Consider the following 22037-nt stretch of genomic DNA (forward strand, 5'->3'; position numbering starts at 1 on the left):
CTGATTGACCCTCGCAAGCTTGTCTCCTTTTTTGACCCCAACTTTGGATATACCACTTGGGCCCCTTGCGCCCCCGCAACTAATAAGTAAAATCGTGTCTCACAATATTGAACACATAAGCTTTGTAGAACATGTCATTAATATGGATTATCCTGTTAATGCTGTATATTATACAACTGTATCTAATCTGTATGACTTGACTTTACTCTTCCACATAAAACACCACATTATTTGTAAAAAAAAAATAAAAAGTGGGGTATGCTTGTATATAATTTTTCACTCTTTGTTATATTGCAGCCATTTGCTAAAATCATTTAAGTTCATTTTTTTCCTCATTAATGTACACACAGCACCCCATTTTGACAGGAAAACACAGAATTGTTGACATTTTTGCAGATTTATTAAAAAAGAAAAACTGAAATATCACATGGTCCTACGTATTCAGACCCTTTGCTGTGACACTCATATATTTAACTCAGGTGCTGTCCATTTCTTCTGATCATCCTTGAGATGGTTCTACACCTTCATTTGAGTCCAGCTGTGTTTGATTATACTGATTGGACTTGATTAGGAAAGCCACACACCTGTCTATATAAGACCTTACAGCTCACAGTGCATGTCACAGCAAATGAGAATCATGAGGTCAAAGGAATTTCCTGAAGAGCTCAGAGACAGAATTGTGACAAGGCACAGATTTGGCCAAGGTTACAAAAAAATTTCTGCTGCACTTAAGGTTCCTAAGAGCACAGTGGCCTCCATAATCCTTAAATGGAAGACATTTGGGACGACCAGAACCCTTCCTAGAGCTGGCCTTCCGGCCAAACTGAGCTATTGGGGGAGAAGAGCCTTGGTGAGAGAGGTAAAGAAGAACCCAGAGATCACTGTGGCTGAGCTCCAGAGATGCAGTCGGGAGATGGGAGAAAGTTGTAGAAAGTCAACCATCACTGCAGTCCTCCACCAGTTGGGGCTTTATGGCAGAGTGGCCCCTCTCCTCAGTGCAAGACACATGAAAGCCCGCATGGAGTTTGCTAAAAAAACACCTGAAGGACTCCAAGATGGTAAGAAATAAAATTCGGTATGTGTGGAGAAAACCAGGCACTGCTCATCACCTGTCCAATACAGTCCCAACAGTGAAGCATGGTGGTGGCAGCATAATGCTGTGGGGGTGTTTTTCAGCTGCAGGGACAGGACGACTGGTTGCAATTGAGGGAAAGATGAATGCGGCCAGGTACAGGGATATCCTGGATGAAAACCTTCTCCAGAGTGCTCAGGACCTCAGACTGGGCCGAAGGTTTACCTTCCAACAAGACAATGACCCTTAGCACACAGCTAAAATAATGAAGGAGTGGCTTCACAACAACTCCGTGATTGTTCTTGAATGGCCCAGCCAAAGCCCTGACTTAAACCCAATTGAGCATCTCTGGAGAGACCTAAAAATGGCTGTCCACCAACGTTTACCATCCAACCTGACAGAACTGGAGAGGATCTGCAAGGAGGAATGGCAGAGGATCCCCAAATCTAGGTGTGAAAAACTTGTTGCATCTTTCCCAAAAAGACTCATTGCTGTATTAGATCAAAAGGGTGCTTCTACTAAATACTGAGCAAAGGGTCTGAATACTTAGGACCATGTGATATTTCAGTTTCTCTTTTTTAATAAATCTGCAAAAACGTCAACAATTCTGTGTTTTTCTGTCAATATGGGGTGCTGTGTGTACATTAATGAGGAAAAAAATTAACTTAAATGATTTTAGCAAATGGCTGCAATATAACAAAGAGTGAAAAATTTAAAAAAATTTAAGGGGGTCTGAATACTTTCCATCCCCACTGTGTATATATATATATATATATATATATATATATATATATATATATATATATACATACTGTGCAAAATTATAAACGCAATACTTTTGGGTTTGCCCGTATTTATCATGAGCTGAACTCAAAGATCTATGCATTTTTCTATGTACACAAAAGGCCTATTTCTCTCAAATATTGTTCACAAATCTGTCTAAATCTGTGTTAGTGAGCACTTCTCCTTTGCCGAGATAATCCATCCACCTCACAGGTGTGGCATATCAAGATGCTGATTAGACAGTATGATTATTGCACAGGTGTGCCTTAGGCTGGCCACAATAAAAGGCCACTCTAAAATGTGCAGTTTTATCACACAGCGCAAAATGCCACAGGTGTCGCAAGTTTTGAGGGAGTGTGCAATTGGCATGCTGACTTCAGGAATGTCCACCAGAGCTATTGCCCTTGGATTGAATGTTCATTTCTCTACCATAAGCCGCCTCCAAAAGCGTTTCTGAGAATTTGCCAGTACATCCAACCGGCCTTACAACTGCAGACCCCGTGTAACCACACCAGCCCAGGACAGGCTGATTTATTAAAGGAGTTGAGAATTAATATTCACTTTAATTATTCGGTCATGCATAAGCAGACTCCTGTTTCTGTAGTTAATATGTACATGATTGTGTATGGATTTGCTTTTCATGCAGTTGGATAATAGAAATTAAATTACAATTTATTGTGTGAAGATTCTTAGCACAACTATGTCTCTTCTGTAATAAAGGCTTCCTACAATCCTGTTTGCAAGATTCTTTCACATGTACACTGATCTGTTCATGCATCCACCAGGTGCTGGAATGAATGAACTCCCATGCAAATGCATGGAGTTTTTTTATCATTCCTGTCTTGCCAATTAAGATGTGCAAAGATTCTGAAACAAAAGGAAGATGGTCAAAGATACTGGCATCTATGAGGGAGCTTAAGTATGTTTCAGTATTTGAGAACTTAAGTGATATTAAAGTCTTGTTTTTTTTTGTTCAAAAATAACAAATATGTTATACTTACCTGCTCTGTGCAGTGGTTCTGCATCAGAGCAGCCAAGATCCTCCTCTTCTCGGGTCAATCACCGGCACTCCTGGTCCCTCCCTCCTGCCAAATGCCCCCACAGCAAGCAGCTTGCTATGGGGGTATTCGAGCCGCTGCTCTATGTGTCCATTCAGAAATGGAGCCGCTCCTCTGCCCCGCCCCCTCTCTCTCCTCATTGGCTCACTGACTTTGATTGTCTGTGTCTCAGCCAATCAGAAGGGAGAGTCCCGGACAGCCGATGCTCTTGTGCAACATCGCTGGATTGAGATGGGGCTCGGTTAAATATTAGGGGGGCTGCTGCACACAGGAGGTTTTTTTCTCCTAATGTATAGAATGCATTAAGACAAAAAACCTTCTGCCTTTAGAACCACTTTAAGTTCAGTTTTAAAGAAAAACTATACTGCAGGAACATGTAAGACAAACAAATGTGCTTTTGCTTAAAGTGACACTAAAGGTTCGATTTTTATTTTTAAAAAATAACAAACATGTCATACTTACCTCCACTGTGCAGCTTGATTTTCACAGAGTTGCCCCCGAATGGCGTTTTCTGGGGTCCCCCGGCGGCTCTCCTAGCTCCTCCCTGTCTCAGATAACCCCCTGGGAGAAGTGCTCTCATGGGGGGGTTACCTTGCGGGCGCACTCTCGAGTCCTGCTTTCGGCCTCCATCCCAAGTGCAGGACGCGGCCCCGCCCCCCGGCACCCACGTCATTGGATTTGATTGACAGCAGCGCGAGCCAATGACTGTGCATTTGCGACACGGGACTTTCCAGGGCTCAGGTAAGTAAAATGGGGGGCGGTAATTGTCAGATGTTTTTTCACCTTAATGCAAGGGATGCATTAAGGTGAAAAAACAGGAACCTTTACAACCCCTTAAAGGCTGGATTCACACTTAATTGGATGCGGCTCACAGCAGGGGTCTGGTGCGTCCTTGTTCTCTGTTTCAGGGACGAATCAGGCCCAAATTTTTTTTCTGAATTAGGCCCAGAGATATGTGAACTGGCTCCATAGAAAGCAGGTCACACTCTCCTGTCATGCGAATCGCATAAATGTGAACCCAGCCTGAATGAACCAAAACAGGTAAGCACATGGAGAATTCTGACTTTGCCCTGACTTCAACTGTTGCATTCTTATTCCAATTCAGTGATTCAAAGCATTGGTTACCGGTGATCAGCATTTTCAAACATCCAGGTAACTCCAAGCATCCAGGAACTGTACCTGAGCAGTAAGAGTGCTAGCTTCCAAGTTTTGCAGGAACTGTTTTTCCCCATTGCACAAATATATTAAAGACAACCATTAGTAAAAGTATAATTAACTATCAAATAAAATCCACATAGAAATGAATTTCTTAACTTGAATCCTTGGACCTAAAGACGAGTGTACAGTATGTAGCATGAAAATGGAACATTTCTTCCAATTGAAATTCAGAGTGTTTTATCTGAGGACACAGCATTGCCTCAGGATGTATGCAAGCTTCAACTTAGTTTTGCATTTACATAGCTCTGAATTTTCTTTGGCACAAAATTCTTGGTAAATACACGCCTAACTTTGCATTGTTGTGGGAGACATATGTTTGCTCAAGCATATGCATTTAGTTTTTTTTTGCTGTGAGGGCTTCAAATCTTGTTACTTTGTACCCTGCAGTCTTTCAATTACTTTCTCAGGTTCTTACAGTCATATTTTTTCTCTCCTATGTTTAATTATAAGCACACACTTCTGTCCTTTACTGAGTTAGCATTCCTGTATGACATATGGCAGAGACATAAGTTATTTACCATAGTAGCATGGGAAGAATGCTATAATTGCAGTGAAAATTAGTGCAATTGTGCATAAAATACTGCAGGGAGGGAAAGCTCATGGAAAATGTCACACTGTTTGCATAGAAGAGAATTAATTAAAAATCTGATATTTTATCACATCATTATAGAAAAACAACAATGATATGACAAATGTTATGTGCTAATGCATAATTAAAAAAATAAAATGATAGCTGCTTAGCTGTTGTGAAAAAATAACATTTTATTCCCAGAACTACAAATAATAAATACCCTAAAATCAGACCTGAATTTTAAACACCGCTGCTTCTATTCAGGTTTTTTAAAATCTCTTCAAGTTGTCTCACTGTATTATATACAGTATGGTTATTATATTTGGTTCATATATGTGTTTGGGAAAATTACAGGATGTTCATTTGTACAAAAGGAGCCACTATTACTATAGTTATGACTAGGGCAATAAGCTTATTTGATACCATTCAGGAGCCGCCCCAAACTTGGTAATGCATTAAATAGGAATCCTTCCAATGAAAAGCCCAGTTATTGATTTCAAGTCCTGACCCCATCATGTTGTGGCCTTACTCCACTTTTACGCAGCGGGCTGACACAGAATATGTGTTCATGATCCAAAGATTGCTGATGGTCAATATAAATCCAGTTGTCATTTTTTTATTTTTATTTGTACATCTAAGATATCATAGCAAGAGGCTTTTCTTTTTGCTTCCTCTATTTTGTACACTTGAAGATGCAGAGCAACTGTAGTTATTTGCCTATATAATCTGTTCAACCAGTGTTTGACTAGGGAGATATTTTGAAATGGTCCTTTCCCTAGCAACTAGGCCAAATTTGCATTGGGGAATTTTCTAGATTTAGCGGTAAATGGTAATTACAATGTTAAAAGAATGCTCAGTTTAACCACTTCAGCCCCGGAAGATTTTACCCCCTTCCTGACCAGAACACTTTTTACAATTTTTCACTGCATTGCTTTAACTGACAATTGCGCGGTCATGCAATGCTGTACCCAAACAAAATTTGCGTCCTTTTTTTCCCACAAATAGAGCTTTCTTTTGGTGGTATTTGATCACCTCTGGGGTTTTTATTTTTTGCGCAATAAACAAAAAAAAGAGCGACAATTTAAAATATATATATATATATTTTTTACTTTTTGCTATAATAAATATCCCCAAAAATTAAAAAAAAAAAAAATGTCTTTATCAGTTAAGGCCAATATGTATTCTACATATTTTTGGTAAAAAAAAATCGCAATAAACGTATATTGATTGGTTTGCGCAAAAGTTATAGCGTCCACAAACTATGGGAAAGAGTTATGGCAATTTTATGGCGTTTTAATTATTTTTTTTTTTTTTACTAGTAATGGTGGTGCAATTATTAGCGGTATTGTGACATTGTAATGGACAGATCGGACACTTTTGACACATTTTTGGGACCATTGACAATTATACAACGATCAGTGCTATAAAAATGCACTGATTACTATGTAAATGTCACCGGCAGGGAAAGGGTTAACACTAGGGGGCAATCAAGGGGTCAAACGTGTTTTTCCTCAGTGTGTTCTACCTGTATGGGGATAGGATTGAGTAAGAGAGGAGACATAGCGCTGTTTCTACTTACTAAGAACAAACGGCATGTCTACTCTCCTCTGACAGCACAGGGATTTGTGTGTTTACACACACAAAACCCTGTGCTGGCGCTCATGTACCTGATCGCGCGTGGCCGGCGTACAGGGTTTCACCCAGGAGAGCCATTCTGCCACAGTATTTATGCGTGAGCCGGTGGGGAACCAGTTAAATGACAATTGCATTTTCACTTAAAATCGGACCTTTGTAATACTAGACCCAGTAGCCTCTGAACACATGCCAATGTGTTAGCATAAAGCAGTGAAGTCTAAATGTTTTTTTTTTACCTTAATGCATCCTCTGCCTTAAGGTAGAAAATGCTCCACTACCTGTCCTATCCCCCACCATCCTAAAACACATACCTGACTCTGTGTCACTTCTCCAACCCTGGCTTCTGCTTCACTCCCCTTGTTTCCTGCTTTCAGAGGAGAAACTGAGGGAAGTGGACCCATAATATTCTGCTGCTGTCAGTCAAACTCTTGTAAGAAGGGAGCAGGGGCATGGCTTACTGCCACTGTATGTGTCCATGGACACACACAGCTTGGCACAGGAACCAGTGGGAGCACACATGCATGCAAGCGCAGGGGCCTCCTTAGCACCTAGTTTGCTACAGGAGGCAGCTGAAGGAGGGGAGGAGCCCACAATACTGGTAGGGACTGTGACAAGAAGAGAAAAGTGTTATTTCTGTGCAATATTGTTGCACAGAGCAAGTATGTGGTACCTATTTTTTTATTTAAAAACCCCAATCCAGTAATACATCCTGCAGGTCTCCCATCTCCAAACAGTACCCTCTAGTGGTACCTAGGAACAACATGGACATGTCATGCTGTTGGAAAACAGGCTATATCTTCAGTAAAGGTAACCCATAATACTGGAATGTTTTCATAGGTCGCAGGGACAAGTGCAAATTCATAATATAGTACAGTAATAGTAAGCCTGCAAAAGAAAAACAAACTAGCTAAGAAAAGATAGAATGCAAATTTGGCCAATATTTACATTAAAGTAACAATCTCAAGCAAAAATTCTTCATACCTTTGTTGTATCATCCACTTCATCTTCATGGACTGAGCTAGATGGCGAAGGTGTGGCAGATTTACTCCCTGGTGGGGAAGGAGAATTATGTGCAACACTGTTTCCTCCAATATTTAAACCAAGCTGAGCACTAAGTTGTGATTGGTTGATGGTAGTCAGCTGACCAGGAGGCATCATAGCCGTTTGTCGTATGTCTTGAGTCTGAACTCTTGGCCTCATATTTGCCATTTGTGAGTGAGAATACTGACTTCTGTCTGAATTCTGCAAATCCTGCATCTGTTCAAAAAGAAGACAATTTCCAAGCAATAAATATAGATGTAAAAAACATGTTTAAGCATAGACATTTATGGGTTACACATTGCATATTTGATTTCATAGTATAAAAAGCATACAGTCATACAAACACAAGAAGGTAGACAGGTTGTGGGAGGGAAAATTCAGGTAGAGGTCTTTCAGATGAATAAATATTTCAGCCATTTTTCTTTCTCTAGTGTTTATAAGCTAAGGTCATCCGTTGATTGTAACAGAAAGGTTCATGTGATACAAAAATGTCAATCTATGTGTGGCTACTTTGAATTTTTGGGATGGCTTTTTTCTTGCCAAAGTTAAGAACACAAATATCCCTGTTTAAGTTTGCAATTCATGCAAAGCTGTTATTGTAGTAACTATCTAAGGCTGTCTTATTATAAAGGTTTTCTACTCTTTTTCCTGTTGGCAGTTTTAGATCAGTGTATATATACAGCTGTGCTCATAAGTTTACATACCCTGGCAGAATTTATGATTTCTTGGTCATTTTTCAGAGAATATGAATGATAACACAAAAACTTTTCTTTCACTCATGGTTAGTATTTGGCTGAAGCCATATATTATCAATTAACTGTGTTTACTATTTTTAAATCATAATGGCAACAGAAACTACCCAAAATGACCCTGATCAAAAGCTTACATACCCTGGTGATTTTGGCCTGATAACATGCACACAAATTGACACAAAGGGGTTGAATGGCCATTAAAGCTAACCATCCTCACCTGTGATCTGTTTGCCTGTAATTATTGGGTGTGAATAAAAGATTCATGAGTTTTTGGACTCCTGACAGACCCTTGCATCTTTCATCCAGTGCTACACTGATGTTTCTGGTTTCTAAGTCATGGGGAAAGCAAAAGAATTGTCAAAGGATCTGCGGGTAAAGGTAGTTAAACTGTATAAAACAGGAAAGGGATATAAAAAGATATCCAGGGAATTGAGAATTACAATCAGCAGTGTTCAAACTCTAATCAAGAAGTAGAAAATTAGTGGTTCTGTTGAAACCAAACCACGGTCAGGTAGAACAACTAAGATTTCAGCCACAACTGCCAGGAAATTTGTTCGGGATACAAAGAAAAACCCACAAACAACTTCAGGTGAAATACAGGACTCCTTAAAAACATGTGGTGTGGCTGTTTCAAGATGCACAATAAGGAGGCACTTGAAGAAAGATGGGCTGCATGGTCGAGTCGCCAGAGGAAAACAATTACTATGCAAATGCCACAAAGTATCCAGCTTACAATACGCCAAACAGCACAGAGACAAGCCTCAAACCTTCTGGCACAAAGTCATTTGAAGTGATGAGACCAAAATTTTGATTTTTGGCCACAACCATAAATGCTATATTTGGAGAGGAGTCAACAAGGCCTATGATAAAAGGTACACCATTCCTACTGTGAAACACGGAAGTGGATTGCTGATGTTCTGGGGATGTGTGAGCTACAAAGGCACAGGAAATTTGGTCAAAATTAATGGCAAGATAAATGCAGTATGTTATCAAAAAATACTAGAGGAACATTTGCATTCATCAGCCAGAAAGCTGCGCATGGGACGTACTTGGACATTCCAACATGATAATGATCCAAAACACAAGGCCAAGTCGATCTGTCATTGGCTACAGCAGAATAAAGTGAAGGTTCTGGAATGGCCAGCTCAGTCTCCTGTTCTCAATTTCATTGAGCCACTCTGGGGAGATCTCAAACGTGCAGGTCATGCAAAACAGTCAAAGAATTTCCAGGAACTGGAGGCTTTTTGCCAAGAGGAATGGGTAGCTTTACCATCTGAGAAGATAAAGAGCCTCATCCACAAATACTACAAAAGACTTCAAGCTGTCATTGATGTTAAAGGGGAAATACACAGTATTAAGAAATGGGGTATGTAAACTTTTGATCAGGGTCATTTCGGTAGTTTCTGTTGCCATTATGACTTAAAAAGAGTAAATACAGTTGATTGATAATAAATGGCTTTAGCCAAACACTAAACGTGAGTGAAAGAAAAGTTTTTGTGTTATCATTCATATTCTCTGAAAAATGGCCAAGAAATCATAAATTCTGCCAGGGTATGTAAAGTTATGAGCACAACTGTATAACCAAGAATAGCAAAAGAAGAAAGCTGCAGTTGATAAACTATTCAAATTCATCTAACGTGGTTGATAATAGGTGATTGTGGAAGACACAATAGTAATCTATGAATAGTGCATGATTCAAAACCACATAGAAAGTTTAATGTTTTTCAAATAATTTCCAAGAATGTTTCACCACTAAGCCTATCCCACAAAATACTGCCTCAGAGGATCTTAAATCTGGTCATATATGATGTGGATGCCCGAATCCTCTCTGCTGTGTCATTGTATTTTCATAACGGGGTAATTTTTTCTGCCATCAGAATACACAGAACAGTGCTGCAGTTTATAGCCTGCAGATCTGAACGAGCAAGAAAATACCAACAGGATGGTTGACAAAAAGTCGATTGGTAGATCAATTTCTGTTCATCCACAGTGGCCACACCTGGATTGAAATTCAGCTGGTCCCTGCTAAACTGGACAAATTTTGATCCATGTATGGCTAGCTTAAAGCGCTAGGTCCCAAATAATGGCATGTTTAGTAAATTTGAATATACCCTTTTGAACTTAAGATTATTGTTTTGAGCATTAGATTAAAGTATTAAAGACTTAAGAATAAAAAAGATCCTTGCAAGAGAAGAGACGTATTGCTTATTTGTGCTGTTTGTTTCTCAAATCTTTTTTCTTTTACAGTCCAAAGTCGCCAAGTACATTTTCACATCTGAGATTTACCCTGCTGGCCTTTATGACACTGGACTGTATCCAGTAGTGATATATAGGCTAATGGCTGGAACCACAGCACATGGTGGGGGAAGCAGGCATCCCAAAAGTGAGTTGGTTCTTAATATTCTGCCTTTGCAACAATCTGGCAACTTGAGGATTGGGTAAAGGCATAGGCATACTACATCTCTGTTTTGCAGTGAACTTTTTTTTAAATCCCTCAGCGAATTTACCGGTACTTTAAACTCCACAGAAAATAATACTAGATTATAACAAATTAAAGTAACATACAAAAAAGCATGTATACTATGGTTCATTTGTTTATGAAAACCAGGTATATTGATGAGAGCAATATTTTTTAAGATTTTTTTTATCCTTTTATCCTGTAGTAAATGTTTATTTGTAAAACAAAGATTCTATTAAATATAATAAAAAAACAACAGTTTAAAAGCTTATAAGCTAAAAAAGTTAAACTGATTCAAAATACAATCCCTTTTACCAGTTTCCTTGTAGATCAGTTCATTTTTCACGCACATGTTAAAATCTGCATTTTTATAGTTTTTGAATGTAGAGGCCCTTTAGACAAAAAAGATGGTAGTGACAATGTTTTATGTCACACAATATTTGTGCAAATATGGAATATGGATTTGTCAAATCGATATTTTCAGTAAAAATACCACACTAAAATTAATTTTATTGCACACACACAATTTAGTCCCCAATTTAATTGCACAAAATGAAACATGAGAAAGTGTTGAGTAAATACATGCCAAACACATCCTATTCTAAATGGGTAAAATTCCAACGTATCTGGGTAGGGATTGCTCTCCCCCCCATGCATTACTAATGGACTAGTACCATGTCTCACTGGCAAATAGGACAGTTTTGGAGGTGGGCAAGCTTCATAACTTCATCACTACCAGAAAGTTTCTGAAATTTGCTGTATAGAACAGTCCAGCATTTTGATAGAGCAGAGGCCCTGAAGGGTGCTGCATGTATTTGCAGGCACCTCTAGTAAGAGGTGCATGCGCATAAAAATATTCAGGATTATAAATCTGCATAAGTCACAGATATGGCCCTTCCTTAATGCATAATAAATTGGGCAATCTTGGCATGCAAATTAATGCTCCTAATGCTCCTGGATGTTTTGCCCTGTACACATGGTCAGATTTTCTGACGGAAAAAGTGCGATTGGATTGTGTTGTCAGAAATTCCAATCGTGTGTGGGCTCCATCTGACTTTTTCTGTCTGAATTTCCGATACACAAAGTTTGAGAGCAGGCTATAAAATTTTCCGACAACAAAATCCGATTGGTTAAATTCCGATTGTGTGTACACAAATCCGACGCACAAAGTGCCATGCATGCTCAGAATAAATTAAGAGACAAAAGCTATTGGCTACTGCCCCGTTTATAGTCCCGACGTACGTGTTTTACGTCACCGCGTTCAGAACAATTGGATTTTCCGACAACTTTATGCGACCATGTGTATGCAAGACAAGTTTGAGCCAACATCCGTCAGAAAAAATTCATGGATTTTGTTGTCTGAATGTCCGATCAATGTCCAATTGTGTGTACAGGGCATTAGAATGCTTCTTACTAAGGCTCAGAGGCCAAACTTCTTATCACTTGGTGAGCTCATAAATGTAATGCAACACTATTGTTTGTATACCAGTTTTTATTTACCAGTAGAGTGTCCTGGGACTGCAGAAAATGACAATCTGCTATGACAATAGAAATAAACTTCCATGTTTTTTGGATATGGCCTGCTAATCCTGACTCCCTTAACTTACTGTTGTTTAGACAAGTTGGCCATCATAATGATGAGCCAAATTCCAGTCATGAGAGGCGGGTTAGAGCAACTACAGAACCTGAAGTTATTTGCATACGAAAACATATCAGATGTCTTTTTGAGATGAATAAAGTAATTGAAGATGATGATTGGGTTTCCGATTGGCTAATTATCTCTGTCAGCAGAGATCATGTGACCTGATATCGAGGCTTTTTGTTATGCGAGCAGCACTGGGGCAAGTATTTTGAATTATTTTAGTCTTTAATTGCTTTTGATTTGCCTGTCTATACATTTATTGCAAAAGAATGCACCCTCCATACACATGCATACAGATGTATGTTGTGATTTATCAAAGTGTCAAGAAAGTGCATTGTACTTTAGGAACTAATCAGATTCTGTATTCAGTTAAAGATAGAGATTGAAATAAAATATCTGATTTACTGGACAATTACATATTCTTTCAAGTAGGGTTCATTAACCAACGTAACATTAAAAAATTAATCTGATCGAAATTATTAACTCTCTCAATTCACTGTAAATAAAGAAATTACATACGCCATTATTATCACTTCTGGGGACTTTTTTGTAGTTCTTGGGAACCCTGCTGCAAGTAAAACATTAACTGCAAATACACATCCTAGCTATTTGCCAAGGTGCAGATGCTGAATGATGTAAATGCTCAGTGGATGTAATTAGCTATTAAAAAAAGAAAAAACAGCATTTGCCATTTTTACTGGATATCTGCTTTTATTTTTTTGCCCTGTACTAAAGGATGATGAGGCCTGGAAGATAGTTCATTTCTGAGGGCAATTATGCTATCTTTCTTTGCTTTTTTATTTTTATTTCAGTCTTTGTATTAAATAAAAGTATCTGTTCTAGAAACTACAGAATACTGTATATTTAGCTACATAAAATGGTATAATAAATGTATATATTATTTTATACAATTCAGATGCACACATACACATAATGTGCATACACTATATATAGATAGATCTATAGATATAGATCTATCTATCTATCTATCTATCTATCTATCTATCTATCTATCTATCTATCTATCTATCTATCTATCTATAATATATATATATATATATATATATATATATATATATATATATATATATATATATATACACATACATTGCTGAAAGGAAATCCCTTGACAGAAGCAGCGTTGTTTTCAGATATAAGGAGGATCTGCTTTATGGCAGATTACTAAATCCTGTTATGATCTCGATGAAATCACTTTCTTCTCTGTATGTCACTCACCATGTGGGATTACCAGCCTGTACATTTACTGTAGCCTTTCAAAGTAAGTACTGTATAAAAATAAATACGTATACCAGTTTCACTTGCAGTCAAATATGTTCCTTGCAAAGCTATCATTAACTCTGCCTCTAGCAGACAATCTATATCAAAACAGTTGTACACATAAAGCTCTAACTACATCTTGACTGAATCTTTTTTGATCCAGCTGTTTTACTGAATAGCAGTTGGTGAACAGAGAGCAAGAACATGGGTAGCCCTCGGGCCCTGTTTGCTAATGTTACTCACCAGCTGCTGCTTTCTGTGGTGTTAGCAGGCAAGACCTGGATGAATGCCAGTTTCAGCAAGAGCAAGAGACAGTGAAGCATCTTTGAAGCCCTTTCATTTACCCCTGTCTGTCATTGCTTGACACTGAACATTGTTGAGTTCTGTCCCCAAGGCTACTAAAAGATCATGCCGGAGCTGAACTGTGATCAGAGTGGACCCTACTGCAGGAAAAACTTGCTTTGGGGAAAACGCTTTGAAAAAGTACACAGAGAATAAAACACTTCCAAAGACTGTCATTAGATATGATTTATTATTCAGTATTAGAATGTATGATCCAGTTGTAGATCAGGAGATCTACAAGATGTGTTACAATACCATCAGCCATCCTGTTACTTGTTGATCATTACTGATTTACAGGAATTATACAGCTAATCACTACATCAAGGCAGTGAAGTCAATTTTATAAACGTTGGACCTTAAGGATTGATCTAAATCTTTTGGATTGTGGATGAGTAGATCAACAAGGATGTTTATGTCTTGAGTTTACTTATAGGTTGTATTTCTTTTTTAATCCTTTCCCATCAACATGGAAGACTATTAGATGAAGAGCACAACACCGCATTTAGGGCAAATTGGCAAATAGGCTGTGAAAACAATAAAACATACTGTAAACTAAAAGAATCATAAAAATCAAGATTTTTACCTTAACTTTTGCTACATTTACTTTTGCTACATTTGCTAATATTATCCAAATGTAGGAAGAAAATCAGGTTAGTTAAAATATATGTAATGGAAGCATAAACATGTAAACATGGTATCTATTACCAAAGTTTTCTACCTCGATGTTCACATTTCAAGCAAAAAATTCAATACCCTCCAAAACCCCAAAGGCCATAGCCCTGGTCCTTTGCTTTCAAAGAACATAGATTCCTTTGTGTACACAATACGTTCATGACTTCATATATCCAAATCAGATGCCCTCCTTTTCTCCCTCAGTGCCTTCCCTTGTGAAAACAGTGTGCTATAAAATAGATATGCTACTTAAAAACGTTTTCTTTAGTTTTGGATAAAGTGGAGAGGGATTAGAACACCTGTCAGTTTTTATCGCTGTATGTGTCTCCATTTGGGAGATTCACTCTCTCTATTTGTCCTGTTTACTATTATCATTGAAAGTGAAAGTAAAAGAAAATCACAAATTTTGGGTTGTCCCCGGAAAAGTAATATAGGGAAAATCTTTCAATGGGGACACTAGTTCTGATGGCCTTGGGGGTCCCCAAGAAATTCCCTTAATTTGCAGGGATTTCCTCTCACTACCTGTTTGGATATGGGACAGCAAGTGAAGGGAAATCTCAGAAATGGGACACACTTGCTCTATCCAAAATGTAAAAACAAATGTTGCCTATAGTTTTACTTTAACTACACTTAGCTTTTTCAGAAATGTGGCATTCCTCTATTTGTGCTCTGAGATAATATACCATTTTGTGATAGAAAACACCATGCGGTTGATTTACTAAAGTTGGAAAGTGCAAAATCTGGTGCAGCTCTGCATAGAAACCAATCAGCTTTCAGGTTATTTGTCAAAACTTAATTGAACAAGCTGAAGTTAGAAGCTGATTGGCTACCATGCAAAGCTACACCAGATTTTGCTCTCTCCAGTTTTAGTAAATCAACCCCTATGCGGTTTCATTTTAAGTAGGATATTAGTAACGATAGTCTGCATCCCTGAAAGTTCCAGTGTAAAAACAAAGTCACAAGTAGTCTTGATATATAAGGCTAAAAACAGCCTTAGACTTCATGTACACAGGACGTTTTTACAACCTCTCCTAAATGATTTAACTTGACAAATAGTAACCCATGTTTAAAACATCAGTTTTGCCGCATTTACATGCCACGTTTAGTGGAGTTTTGCCGTGTTTGCATTTAGAAGCGTTTTTCATTTTTTCCAAAATAGCCCAAAATGAAAAACGCCTGTAAACAAAACGCAGCAAGAGTTACCACGTTTAGCCATGTTAAGAAGCGCTTGGCGCTTGAAATGCCTGTAAGTGCAACTGCCTAGAAACGACTGTAAATTACCACGTATACATTGACAGATAAGATAACATACAGGAGAGTTCAGGGCCAGCTGAAAAAAAACTCCCCTCTGCTCCTAAACGTCCGTTTACCAGCAGCAGTGTACAAGAGGCCTTAGTCATAGCTACATGCTGGATTCTGCCGGATTCCATTAAATGCACACCACAAAGAGAATCACAGATGACATTAACCAGACATACTTACCTCATAAAAGAGCAGAAAAGCAAGTGAGCAAAAAACAATACATAAAACAAAAAACAATATATAATATGTGCTTAGAAGCAATTGATAATGGTTTCACCTTGGGAATAGCTCCATCACAATTATGTTCTACAATTGACTTATATCCCTGTGGGGTGGCAACTTGGAGGTACTGTAAAATGCATAACAGGAACATGTATATATTAGACTGGTGCAAACCATCATTTTGTCAGTGTTCTGTCTTTTAAAAGCAAACTTCATTACAGTTTTGAGTTAATTTAGCCAGGAGAGAGGTGACATATTTCAGGTGTTTAATTTCTTCTTCCCGTACAATATACCTATTCATTTTACAGAGTTCATTGCAGAATGAAGATGATGTACTTCTGGTGCCAAACTTCCAGTCTCTAGGGAGGAGGGGAACAGGTTGTCGACTTGTGGACCAGTCAGAGCTGGTGTGAGTTCCAATTCCAAGCTTTGGAATGCAGAAAGCAGATGCCATTACAATAGTATCATGGGTGCAACAAGTAAGTTAATATATAAAAATGGGCCTTCTTTGTGAAGTGGGCACATACGAGGATTAAAAGTGAAGGTGATTATGAATGTCAACAGCACTGTAGTCTTTACATTGGGTTAAAATCCTCACTACAGAATACCAGGTGAAAGTGATTAGTTGTGTAGACTGTTTTTATAAAAACCCTATGGTTGTGTTTCATATAAACTAAACCGCTGGCAACAAAAGTGAGTACACCCCTAAGTGAAAATGTCCAAATTGGGCCCAATTAGCCATTTTCCCTCCCCGGTGTCATGTGACTCGTTAGTGTTACAAGGTCTCAGATGTGAATGGGGAGCAGGTGTGTTAAATTTGGTGTTATCGTTCTCATTCTCGCATACTGGTCACTGAAAGTTCAACACGGCACCTCATGGCAAAGAACTCTCTGAGGGTCTGAAAAAAAGACCCTGAAACTGAGCTGTAGCACGATCGTCAAGACCATACAATGGTTTAACAGGACAGGTTCCACTCAGAACAGGCCTCATCATGGTCAACCAAAGAAGTTGAGTACATGTGCTCAGCATCATATCCAGAGGTTGTCTTTGGGAAATAGACATATGAGTGCTGCCAGCATTGCTGCAAAGGTTGAAGGGGTGGGGGGTCAGCCTGTCGGTGCTCAGATCATATGCTGCACACTGCATCAGATTGGTCTGCATGGCTGTTGTTCCAGAAAAAAGCCTCTTCTAAAGATGATGCACAAGAAAGCCCGCACACAGTTTGCAGAAGACAAGCAGACTAAGGACATGGATTACTGGAACCATGTTCTGTGGTCTGGTGAGACCAAGATAAACTTATTTGGTTCAGATGGTGTCTATTGTGTGTGGCAGCAACCAGGTGAGGAGTACAAAGACAAAGACAGTGTCTTGCCTACAGTCAAGCATGGTGATGGGTGTGTCATGATCTGGGGCTGCATAAGTGTTGCCGGCACTGGGGAGATACAGTTCATTGAGGGAACCATGAATGCCAACATGAACTGTGACATACTGAAGCAGAGCATGATCCCCTCCCTCCCGTCTTTGAATTCAGCCCTCTGTAGGTTGATAATTATCATTTCCATCAAACGATGTGGCATCCTTTCATTTCTAACACATTGCCCAGTCCATATCAGTATAAATATCGAGCATGATATTTTTCCCCATTGAGATCTGTGGTGTTTTCAAAGTATTCCTTTAATTTTTTTGAGATATACACACTGGCCACTTTATTAGGTACACCTTGCTAGTACCAGGTTGGGCCCCCTTTTGCCTTCAGAACTGCCTTAATTCTTTGTGGCATAAATTCAACAAAGTGTTGGAAACATTCTTCAGAGATTTTGGTCCATATTGACATGATAGCATCACACAGTTTCTTCAGATTTGTTGGCTGCACATCCATGATGTGAATCTCCCGTTCCAGCACATACCAAAGGTGCTCTATTGAATTGTGATATGGTGACTGTGGAGGCCATTGGAGTACAGTGAACTCATTATTATGTTCAAGAACCCAGTATGAGTTGATTTGAGCTTTGTGACATGGTGCATTATCATGCTGGAAGTAGCCATCAGAAGATGGGTACACTGTGGTCATAAAGGGATGAACATGGTCAGCAACAATACTCAGGTAGGCCGTGGAATTTAAATGATGCTCAATTGGTACTAAGGGACCCAAAGTATGGAAAGAAAATATGCCCCACATAGGGATGGGCCGAACAACCCCCTGTTCAGTTCGTATTAGAACTTTCGAACATCAGGAAAGTTCGGAACCGAATAACGAACCCCATTAAAGTCTATGGGACCCGAACGTGAAAAATCAAAAGTGTCCATTTTGAAGGCTTATATGCAAGTAATTGGGCATACAGTGGTTATGAGGGTCCGGGTACTACGCTGGGGGACATGTATCAATGAAAAAAAAGTTTGTACATATTTTAAATGAGCAGTGATTTATTGATGCTTAAAGTGCTTAAAGTGAAAGTATAAAAATGAAAAATTCCTCTCAATATAGTGCCGGGGGGGAGGGGGGTCCCCTTAGTCCACCTGTAAAGTTAAATGCATTTATAAAGCCCAACAAAATGACATGTTTCCTGCAAGTTTTCTTTATTTTGTAAGCAACAGCTTAGGGAGCCAGTTTGTATGATGAGGCCACAATGTAGTACACGGGGAACAAGATTAGAGATTTTTTTGATAAGTTTTGGTGTCTCTATCACAGACTTTGGATTTCTACTTCTGTAATGGGTGTGGAAAAATTGTTCTTTGGGTGTCGGTGGCACAAATCAAGGATTGGCCTTGATGTCAAAAATTGCAATGATATGCACCTTTTAAACAGGTGTGGAGATTTTTTTGACAATACATGCCCAGCGTCTAAATGCAAGCTTGTCAAAGCTGCTGGCTCTACAACTTCTGCCTTTCTGCCTGGTGGATTCTGCCCCCTTCCGTAAATTTGCAGAATGTGCTGTACCACAATGGCAGGTTCCCAGTCGATATTTCTTTTCACGTAAGGCCATAACAGCTGATCTACCATCACATGGAAGGCAATGTTGTGGCATCGTTGGACAGGGCAGTCAGCCGCAAAGTCCAAGTTACTGCTGACATGTGGTCCAGCAAGCATGGGCAGGGACAATATAATTAATTCACAGCACACTGGGTAACTCTGCTTGCAACTCGGAAGGATGCAGGACAGGGCTCAGTGCTGAAGCTTGTTGTGCCCCCACGTCTCCATACAGCTGGTGATGATGCGAGAGTTGTCAGCTCTACCCCCTCCTCCTTGCCCTCCTCCTTTCGTCCTATGAACCTCAAGTACCCCCTAAGCATTCAAAGGGCTATTCAATGAGCCAGGTTAAAAGGTGCCATGCAGTGCTTTAGCTGGTATGTCTAGGGGACAGGAACCACACCCGAGCAGAGATTCTTGCAGTTCTGCAGGGACAGGCCCAGAGGTGGTTCACGCCACACCAGCTGGAGCCAGGATTGGTGGTGTGTGATAATGGCACAGACTTCTTGTCCGACCTAAGACAGGGAAAGTTGACACATGTGCCATACCTGGCACATGTCCTCATTTTGGTGGTGCAGCATTTCCTATACTGATTTGTGACATGCCCACCAGGTGGAACGCGACTTTGGCAATGCTGCAGTGGCTGCTCATGCAGCAGAGGTTTGTGAACGACTACCTGTGTGAGTATGGCACAACGACAGGCTCAGGCCGGCTTGACTTTTTTTCCCCACGTCAATGGCTGTTCATAAAGGATGCATGCACTGTACTATCACCATTTGAGGAGGCCACAAGGATGGTGAGCTATAACAATGCATGCATCAGTGACATAATCCCTGTTTGTTCCTGCTGAAGCAGACTCTGCATGGCATTATGGACAGGGCACTCGAGGCAGAGCAGTGGGACGAAGAGGAGGACTTCCTTTCCTCTTAAGGCCTACTTTATGCAGACGCCATTGTTCCTATGCCACAGAAGACACAAGAGGAGAGAGAGGAGGATGATTCTGGCAGTTTCAGAGGCATTGAAGGAGGAAGACATGTGTCAAACAGTAAGAGATGGCTTTCCATCCACAGAACCCTTGGGAGTAGTACATGGCTGGGGGGAGGCAGTTCCAGATACTGTAATCCTCAGTGTACCCGAGGAGTCTCCTTCTCATGCCTCTGCAAATTTGCAGTGCATGGGCTCCCTCATGTTTCAAAGCCTGCGAAAGGACCCAAGAATACGTGGCGTAAAGGAAAAGGATCACTATTGGTTGGCAACCCTCCTTGACCACCGTTATAAGGGGAAAGTCTCAAAACTCATTCCGTCCCCACAGAAAGTGCAGAAATCTCTTGAGGAAACCTTAAAGAGGAGTTTATCGAATGCTTTTTCCGACTCTGGTAGGTTATAGTTTCATGGAAAATGTAGTTTTGAGGCTTCTGTTGGTCAAGAGAGGAGCGGAGGAAAAGGCGGCCCCCTAAGTGATGCATTTCTGAATTTATTTAGTCCTCGTCACCCAGGGGTCTCAGCTTCCACGTCCCATATGCATTTCTATACACTATTTGTGCCTACTGCCACCATTTGTCAGCCCACCCTTTCTTTCCTCACATATATTCCCCATTTATTAGTTCCTTCACTTTTTCACCCACACACTAGCTCACCTTCACTCATCATTCTCACTTTTCACTGACCAGCCCACTTACACTTCCCCTCCCTTCATCCCACACACCTATCCCTTCACACACAACTTTTCCACTTTAGGTTTTTTCACATTCTCCTGGTATTTTCCTATCCACTTACCTTCCCCCCGTTTCCCATCTTTCTTTCCCTTCCCCTATCCCTAGTTGGTTCCCATTGATTACCAGATAGACACAATAGGCCCATAATGAGTATTACCGGATCCCATACACATATTGCATGGGAGCGCTTGATGTGACTCTATATGCAATATGAATTTCTATACACTATTTGTGTCTACTGCCATACATGACCTGTATACGTATTAGACCAATATGGGCATATGGGTTTTGCCGGAAGGCGTGATTGACCGCCCATTTATAATTTAGAATATAAGTAATTAATATTTTGCATCTAAACCTTGAACCCTGTGTGTGTGCAACACACAACGTATTCTACAACAATGTCCCCTGCTGATTTACTACAGGTGCTGATACTTTCCTCTTCCTGTGCGCCGCCTGCGTGTGGGGAATTCTCCTACCAATGTGAATCCTTGCAAGCATGGACGAGTGGGTCACCCTGATTTGGAGATGTTGGTTGGCTGGGGGACCCTTTGTGGAATCATGCGAGAATCTTTTAGAGGATCTCTGGTTAAAAAACCCCCTTCTATACAGCGTGATTGGTATTTATGCATTAAAGATGTTCATTAATACCAGTAAAATGTTCCTTAAATACAAATTTGAATTACTAACGTAATTCCTCCACAGCAAACCTATCCTCTGAAGATGACCCAGAAGGGTTGAAACGCATTGGGATTTATGTACTCACCAGCATTTGTTGACCTTGAATGTTGTGTACTACATTGTGTTTGCACCACATGTATTGATTGATGATGTTCTTAAATTTTCTGTACCAGAGCTCATATTTTAACTGTCAATGTCATTGTGCTATGGTCTTTATCAATAAAGGTATAATTTATGAATTACATCTACCATTACTCTTTCCAACCCCTGCTGCCTTAAAAAAACCCATCAGGGGTTTTTTCCCATTTTTTGCCACTATTCGGGGTGTGCAGCACCATTTTCATTTCTCTCAAAAGTGTCTTCCCCTCTACTACAATTAACACCCAAAGAACAATTTTTCCACACCTGTTTGACAGGGACTGTATTATTTTCTGCTGCAGCAGATGGGGCAGATAAATTTGCCGGCTATAGTGTACAGCTGGTGGTGTGCTTCTGGCAGATTGCTGCAAGGACCTGGGACACCCTGCACTATACCATCATCCCTGTCAGTGGAGGCTGCTGAGAGGTCATGAGGTATAGCAGGGACAGACTGAGGTGAGTAAGGAGGAGGGACAGATTTGTGCCCCT

General features: G+C 39.9%; 1 protein-coding gene across 9 annotated transcripts in view; it reads right to left on the reverse strand.

Moving 5' to 3' along the window:
* Positions 1-22037, reverse strand: part of TOX (thymocyte selection associated high mobility group box) — a 392368-nt gene that overhangs the window by 70518 nt on the left and 299813 nt on the right. For all 9 annotated transcript variants that reach the window (XM_073631671.1, XM_073631670.1, XM_073631673.1 and 6 more), the window contains one exon: positions 7319-7594. In XM_073631671.1, coding sequence (XP_073487772.1) covers positions 7319-7594 — 276 coding nt within the window. The remainder of the gene's footprint in view (positions 1-7318; positions 7595-22037) is intronic.

This window comes from Aquarana catesbeiana, linkage group LG05 (genome assembly GCF_042186555.1).
Source record: "Aquarana catesbeiana isolate 2022-GZ linkage group LG05, ASM4218655v1, whole genome shotgun sequence".
Lineage (NCBI taxonomy): Eukaryota > Metazoa > Chordata > Amphibia > Anura > Ranidae > Aquarana > Aquarana catesbeiana.